The sequence below is a fragment of the Belonocnema kinseyi genome, chromosome 8 (genome assembly GCF_010883055.1).
Source record: "Belonocnema kinseyi isolate 2016_QV_RU_SX_M_011 chromosome 8, B_treatae_v1, whole genome shotgun sequence".
Classification (NCBI taxonomy): Eukaryota; Metazoa; Arthropoda; class Insecta; order Hymenoptera; family Cynipidae; genus Belonocnema; species Belonocnema kinseyi.
The window spans coordinates 14,244,191-14,252,929 of record NC_046664.1 but is presented as its reverse complement, the minus strand read 5'-3'; the positions used below and the strand labels follow the sequence as shown (position 1 = coordinate 14,252,929).

At 32.6% G+C, this 8,739-nt stretch overlaps 1 protein-coding gene across 1 annotated transcript; it reads left to right on the top strand.

Moving 5' to 3' along the window:
* The first annotated feature begins 7,577 nt into the window (after positions 1 to 7,577).
* LOC117178388 lies at positions 7,578 to 8,075 on the top strand. The gene has a single exon (XM_033369815.1). The coding sequence runs from the start codon at positions 7,578 to 7,580 to the stop codon at positions 8,073 to 8,075; it is 498 nt and encodes a 165-aa protein (XP_033225706.1).
* The last annotated feature ends 664 nt before the right edge of the window (positions 8,076 to 8,739 follow it).

Below are 8,739 nucleotides of genomic sequence, written 5' to 3'. Positions count from 1 at the left end.
GAATTTGAGCATATATTCCAGAAAAACAATTACTACTCTTCAATATTGCCAAGACGTCACCATTAATTGATGATAAAACAATTTGTTCTTTTTTTGGCATGGGTCCATAGACATTTTGTCCTAGGTATAGACGAATTGGTTTATCTTCGGGAAAAGTGTATCTTCGAAGCTCGTATTTCCGGTGCGGATATTTCAACGAGATGAGCCAAGGAAGTTGAAGTTGATCCAGTTTATATACACGTCCGCTAGAGGAAGCAATACTGGTAGGTGGAGTTACGTGCTTCCCAGTAGGAGACCTGCTCCTAACCCGAATTGATGGCTCGGGGGGAGAATATTGCTTGTCAGAAGTAGAAGGAGAAGAAAAAAAGGAAAAAATAGATGGTCTTCTTCTTGAAACGCCAGGAATAGGCTCGCCATTAGGCAAACATTCAAAAAGGGAACTCAACTCTGCACGAAAGAAACGAAGAAAAACATTTTTACTCAAAGTAGGAAAAATATCCAAGAGTGGGTCATTTTAGTTCATTGGAATATGTAACAAGATTAGTTTTTTAACTTTAGCCAGTTTTGGAGCAGATGCTCGAGATCACCAAGACAAATAAAATTGCTTTTGTTAAGCAAAGACTCTACACCTCGAAGTACCGTCAGTGACAAAGTAACTTTATTTCAGCACACATGTATTTTTACATTCTCGTCAGAGAAGGTATTAGATCTGTGTAAAATTTGACCGCCCCTTTTTTCCAAAAGACACGTTCTGAGATCTCTAAATCCGAAAAACCGATTTTGACGAATATGTCGGTCTGCCTGTATGTCTATCTGCATGTAAGTATGTAATTAGGAATTTTTTTAATAACAAAATTAAAAATTTAAATTCAAGACGTAATCACATTTGAATAATTGTTTATGCCATTTTTTCGAAGTTCAAAAATTATCTGTAAGATTATTTGTAGTACTGGAATTTTTATCTTTAAGAAATTACAATTTTACAGCTGAATTTATTATTACTCATCGATCACGTTATACCTAATGATTTGTATTTATATTAATTTTCAGTAATTGAATTATCATTGTTTTTATACATTATCACTAACAAATTTATAGTCTTTGCCCTTCTTGTATTTACGAGGTTTTACTTCTCGCCTGAATCACTTATTATTGCCATAAGAATTATATTGGGCAGATAAAAAAACATTATGCGTTAAAAAGGCCATAAAACAGCGATTTTATTTATCAGAATTGATAATACAATGATCATTATTACTCATATATTGTCACTTGTTAATTGTTTGGTTAAAATATATTATGAAGTTAACAAGCTGTGACAATGTAGATAATAAAAATTTTGTATGTTCAAAAATGTGCATTTTTTTGTATAGAATTTATATTGATTATTATCAATGCGAAATGGACAATCATCCTAATCATTTCTATTTATAATATGCATAAAAATTGAATCATACTAATTCTTATTTCCTTATTTTTATAATTTTTTTATTTTTAACATTGTTTTCTACGATGAAAGAAAAGCAACTGCGCACCTGCATAGGGTCCTATACAGCAGCCTCCATAGGATCCTGTATAGGACCCTATGACCTCTCATATTTTCTGTCCTTTTTCCAAAAATTCAATTTTTTAAATTTTTAGTCTTATTTTTCACGATTGAAAGAAAATATAATCGCCTTATTTAAAAATAAATAATAATCAATTTATAGATCTTTTTAGGCGAACAACTTTTTTCTGCTAAATTCAGTTCGCACCTTGTGCCGTTGTTTAAAAAAAATTAATATTTTTATTTTGAATATTATGTTGTACGACTAATGCAAAAACTACGTGTCGTATCAAAAATTATTAATAAACAATTTCAATAATTTTCCGGTATTTTTTGGAAGTGTAACTTTGTCTATTTATTTTTTTCATAGCTTGTGTCGTTTGCAAAAAATTCACTTTTTTATTTTTATTGTTTTTTAGCCATAAAACAAAAACTGCGCATCCTATAAAAAAATTATTAAATATTCGTAGCTCTTTTTTGGATAAACACGTTTTGTCTTATTTTTTTTGCTGTAGATATTTTCGAAAAAATATTTATAGCAAATTTGTAGATCTTTTCAGCGCGTGCAATTTTAGCTTATTCATTTTTTCCGTATCTTGCATAGTTTGACCAAAAATTGAAATTTTTGGATTTATCATTATTTTTGGTACGATCAAATTTCGAATTTTCAACTTTTAGACCAAATAAAAAAGGTTGTTATAATAATCATTTAGGGCTTTCAAAAAGCAACGTTTTTATTTTCTTAACTTTTTTTCATATCATCCGTCGTTTTTCTTCAAATGTTCATTTTATTTTGCTTTTTTGGATTTTAAAATTCTCTTACTCTGATAATTTTCTTTTTACAGAAAAAAGTGTGCCAAAGTAGAATCCGATCTGACCAATTTTTCAAAACTGATCATGCCTAAAGAATACAGACTACAAACAGACAAGCACCTTCGTACAAATAGTTTTTTCTAACTTAGGGGGTCTCAACACGTGAACCAATACCTTCTCATCATGATGAGAAATTCGAGGAATTCATGATAATCACGGAATTCAAGAAACTCGCAATATTGATGAAAATAAATTAATTTTTGGAATTGTCGAAATTGATGAAATTCACGAAATTGTCTGTAATCACGTAATTCACAGTGTTCACGTAATTGATGGGATTCGCGAAATTCATTAAATTTACGCAATTCAAGGAACTCAAGGGAATCACGGAATCAAAAGAATTCACATAATTCAAAGTATTTACGAAATTCAAAAATGCAATAAGTGCACTGAATTCATTTCTAGAATTTGGTGAATTTCTTGAATTCCGTGCATTTCAAGCTGTTCGTGAATTCCGTAAATTTCGCGAAGTCCGATGAATTCCGTGAATTTGATAAATTCCGTAAATTTCATGAAGCCCGTAAGTTCCATATGATCCGTGAAGTTCATGAATTCCGTGTTGTTATTTCATTTTTCGAATTTTATGAATTCCATAAACTATGTAAATTCCATGATGTCCATGAATCTTGTATATTTTTGAATTTCGCGAATTACATGAATGTCTTGAATTCTGTACATTTCGTGAATTCTTTCGATTCCGTGAATTCTGAGAATTTCGTGAATTGTTTGTATTTTGTGAATTACTTGAATTCCGTGAATTCTTTGAATTTCTAAATTCCATGAATTTTGCGAAAGCCATGGATTCTGCCAATTCTATGAATTTCTTTAATTCCGTGAATTCTTTGAACTCTATGAATTCTGAACATTTCTTGAACTCTGTGAATTCCATACATTCTTTCAATTACATAAATCCTTTCAATTCCATAAATTCTTTCAATTCCGTAAATACTTTGAATTCCGTAAATTCTTCGAATTACATAAATTCTTTAAATCCCTTAATTCCATTAATTCTCTGAACCTTTTGAATTCCTTGAAAATCGTGCATTCTGCGAATTCCGGAAATTTCATGAATTCTGTTAATTCCGGGCTCCTTAAATTCCATGAATTCCTTGTGGTTCATGAATACGTACGTTACATACTGAATATCAACAAAAATTTCAGCTACTTCAGAAATTTTGTTACCGGGAAAGAGTATCTGAAAAATGATTTACGTTTTTTTTTTAATGTTTTGCTTCAAAATGTGTAGACATACTTAGCCACAAGTATGACAGAAAATTGTAACTACTCACTGGACTTGTATGGTAATATTCCAAAACTTTCGAGATACCATACTAATGGTAGCATTTAAAAACCACAGCATTATGAATTGTAGCGTTAGCTTACATTTCGGAAATATACTTCCAATACATGTACTGGAAGTATCGAACAAAAATTTTCAACAGTGTATTTACTATAATGAACATGGCAAAATATTTATTTATTACTTGATTATAATTTTTTGAACTTGTATGCATATGAACTTTATAGAGATGGTTTTTATAAATAATGGATATAATATATGTAGTATTATATTTACCTATATAATTAAGTATAATCGCCAAGGTCACCACAGTATAAACGATTCCCATTTTTTGCAATAATGTAAGAACTCTTGTTTTCGTTAACAAAGTATCTGATTTATATTCTAATGTTATTCTCTGCAATATTCCTGTATATCAATCCTTAGCTCCTGGAGTATGGGCGTGGATCTGGTCGTGCTGAGATATTCTTATTTGTAGATCATAAATTAGACCAAAGACGGCAATTTAGTAACCTCAGCCAAGGATAATTGGTAAAACATTACGCGATTTTTTGAAATCGCGATTTAACAAACATCTCGGTCATTTGTTTTCAGTTTTTATTATTACCGATAAAAAGATAAGATTTATATATCTCTACAAGCGTATTATCTTGAGAATAAATTCTTCACAAATATGTCGCAACCAACTTTTAAAAATGATTTTTTTAACGTTGAAACAAATTAGCAGAACGTACAACTTTATCCTAAAATATTTTGATGAACGGTTTCTTAAAGCCCTGAAAATTTGAAGGTTAATTTTTGGTCATTTTTTGTTATAGCAAAAACATGTCTCTAAACATTTCAAGGAGGTTACAAGTTAGGTTTGGGGAATGTTTTTTTTAGAAATTTATTTCATGAAATAAATTACATTTATATAATGCGATTATTTTTTAGAAATACTGCCGGAACTTTCCATATTAACCTTTCTGGAAACGCGAACATTTACCTTCTTTCGGAAACCTTCCTGGATCATTTCACAGAATATTCCGAATTTTCCTTTGGAATGTTCTAGGAATGTTCAGTAAAAGTTCTGTGCTATCCGTGGGGAAGACAATGCAATAAGGCACTTTCATTTCTGGGAGTACTTTATTTTTTAAACATTTATATTTTGTAAGGAAAAATCTTTTGGCTTCAATTTATTTGAAATATCAAACCATTTGTGTGTCTTTAGGAAAAAGTCTTTTTTAGATCTTAACAATATTGTCTACATTGTTTATATGAAATATTTATTAACTTTTTTACACTTGTAGCTGACACCGCGTTGTGTGCTCTTAGTTAAAAAAAAAATAATTCTTCTACCGAATTCATGCAAATAAGTTAAGAAATTTTGTTTAGGTATTAACCATACTTTTTCCTAAAGATGCACAATATGTTAAATATTTTAGCCAAATTTCACTCTGTCGATTTTTTTCTTACAAAATATTAATAATCCGGTTTATAATTTGAGACAATGACTAACCATAATTTTTTTCTTGCAACTCTGCACCTTTCACTCAAATTTGTTCAAAAACTTTTTTATTCTAGCGTGTATCAATATTTTTAATGGTAAGACTTTGTCATTCTCAGTAGTAAGAAATTGAATTTTTTGATCTATTTAACCATTTACTAATGCGTTAAATTTCTTTGCAAGTGCAACGTTTACATTCAGATTTTCATATTTAAAAAAATATTTTGCATTGTTCCAACGACCATGGGCTTTACACCTTCCAAAATATGTAAGATCTTTATTCTGTGGTTTAATTAGAGAACCCCTTGTCATTCGACTTTTAAAAGCTGATTCTAACTATTTCCATTGTATCAAATTTTCCTTTTTATTTGAAATGGCTCTGTCCTTTCTTTTAGAGTTGTTTTATTTTTTATTGTACACTTTCAAAATAATTATCGTTCTTCGATCTGGCGTTAATCTCTCAGAGATAAATTTCTATTATGTCTTAAGATTTTGTTCATAAATCTAATATTTCCAGCACCAAAGCTATAAGCGAAACCATAATGAAAAATTTGTATTTTCTGTTTTAATTTTCCATTTTTCTTTAACTCATTAAGATAAGACAGTTTTAAATAGCTTCGCCAATGACACTGTGCTAAAATATTTACAAAAAATAAAAAATTTGAATAAAACAAACCAAAAAAAAAAATGTAAGAGTTTGTTAAAAAAATAAAAAGTTCAAAACGATACGTTATCAGTAATATTTATTTACATTTGACATAAAATAACATTTTTTTTAAAAAAAACTGTTCACACATGAAAAACATTAAACTCACAAACTGATCGTAACAGGTGCTTATCGTAGTCGCAATGTATTGTACGAACTTTATGTTTTTTCCATATAGATTTAAATTCAAAATGTAAAGATTAAAACGCCTGTTCACTAAATATACCTAATCCTACTTTACGATTTTTTCAAAATTTTTTAATATGTGTAAAGTCACAGTGCACCTTAACCGTGACCAAATTATCTAAGTCCAAATAGCTGCGTTTGAAATCATCAATGTACTTTTCGAATTCAGGATGTAAGGTTTTATTAGAGCAAGCATTTACGACTTTGTTAAAGTCATTGAAGGCTTGCGAAAATTTCAAGCATCCTATAGGGGATACATTTTGCAATAGATCTAATTTATCTAATAATTTTTCACAATCATTTCCATTAAAACTTCCTTCTCCCCCGTAAATAACTTGTGTTTCAACATTAAAGGTCTTCGCCAAAGCTACATCTGTTTTCCTGAAACGTCTAGCCATATAAGTGAGTACACCATTCACTATTCCCAAAAATAAATAAAGCTGCGGCGGTGGTAGTACATCCAGAATAATTTATTTTTTATTAGCAATAAATGGTGGTGGTGAAATGCAGCACATATCGTTTTTGGCTAATTCTTTTTTCACATCCAGCACTAAGCCATTGTGAATAATTCTCTGTAATGTTTATAATTGATTGCGGACTAGAAGACTTACAAAGATTTTCTTTGGGAATTTTACGTAGTTGTTGTTACGTAGCTATGAATCTTGCTTTATTTAGTGCTTGGATGGCTCGCCGCCAGAGTCTCAATTAAAGCCAAAATATTCATTCAGAGTTTGCGGTAACTTAAAATAGATTGGGATCAGCCTCTGTCTGCTGATCACATTGTCATATGGACAAAGTACAGGGTTGAGCTTCCTGAACTATCATCGCTCAGCATCCCACGTTCGTTGGGATGTTTTTCAGACGCTTCTGGCTCCGAACTTCACCATTTTGGAGATGCATCGGAAAAGGCCATCGTTGCAGTTTTCTATCTGAGGATCCTGCTTCCCTCGAATGAGATACGTGTCTCACTATTTATAGCTAAGACTAAGGTTGCTTGTCTTAAGGAAACACCCTTGCCTCGTCTGGAACTTTGTGTGGCTGTTCTGTTTGTTTGGCTGGTAGTTCATGTTCGTTCGGTCTTAAATCTTCCTATTGCGATGCCGAGTTATCTATGGTCGGACTCGGCAAACACTCTTTACTGGATACGAGGCCACCCTCTACAATGGATGACATATATTTCAAATCGGGTGTCGGAAATACAGACTCTACTGCCTGGTGCTGTATGCCATCATGCTCCCGGGAAGAACAATCCAGCTGATTGTTCGTCTTTAGGAATTTCTCCTTTACGTTTAGAGAAACATCCTCTCTGGTGGACTGGACCACCTTGGTTATCGCGATCACCTGTCTTTTGGCTATCTTGTACGGGCTCAATTGATCCAAACATCAACAGAGAGGAAAAGATCGGTCATACACTCTGCGACGGTTGAACTGGACTCACCGTTTACTGTGACTCGCAGGTCGTTTCAAGGGCACAAGGCATATGCAAGCTTACAAACGTTATGCTGCTCGACGTGGCATAAGTACTTTTCTTTACAGCGACTGTGGTACCAATTTTGTCGGGGCAAATAGGCAGCTACGAACACTTTTCAATGATGCCTTTGCTGTCTCACCAACCATCAGCCGTTATCTTGCTGATAACGGAACTACGTGGAGGTTCAACCCTTCAGCCGATCCGCACTTCGGAGGACTTTGGGAAGCAGCTGTTCGTTCTGTAAAACACCATCTTTGTCGAGTAGTGGGAGATACTTCTCTGACTTTTAAGGAAATGAAAACCTTCCTCACGCAGGTGGAGGCTTGTTTCAATTCACGAGCGCTACAGGCTCAGAGCGATGATCCGAATGATCTGGTACTGTTAAAGCCGAGTCATTCCGTGATCGGTTCTCCAATCTTCACGGTTCCAGAACTTTCTCTCATCGACCTTAAGCAAAATCGACTGCAACGCTGGCAGCTTACCAGACAGATGTATGAAGATTTCTAGACCAGATGGTCCTCTGAATATCTACAAATACTTCAAACTCGTCCGAAGTGGCAGAAACCTGTGCCTTCAATCAAGATCGACGATCTCGTGCTTATCTTGCACGAAAACCTTCATTCTACGAAATGGGCTCTAGATTGTGTCATTGCTACACATCCGAATGCCGAAGTAATCTCTACAATTTGAAAAGCACTGCTGCGACCTTTTTTACAACAAAATGAACAGATCTTACTGCGAGTTTCATCGTGAGTTGCCGAAAGATTTTTTAAGTTGGTCCGTTGCTAAGTAACATAACAATCTGTTGCTAAATAAAACAATTTACATGTGCCTAATTTTTTTTTATAACGCAAAGCAGTCTAAACTTTTTAACATTCAATTTGCTATAGAACTCGAATTCTAATTTTGTCTTGAAAAGAACTAAATTATTCAATATAATAATTTTGAAAAAAAATGAAAATTTTTAACCTACCCAAGTAAACTCAGTTAGAACCCACCATAAGGAACCAAAACAAAAAATGGCCCTATCGATTATTTTCGTTTTTTTTTGGGAATTACTCAGGGAGGTCTAATGGCTCAATGATTGAAATAATTATTCTACTCTATTTAAGATTCATTTTGTATAGTGGTAGACACAACCATCGGTTCTGATGCAGTGAAAAACTAAGTT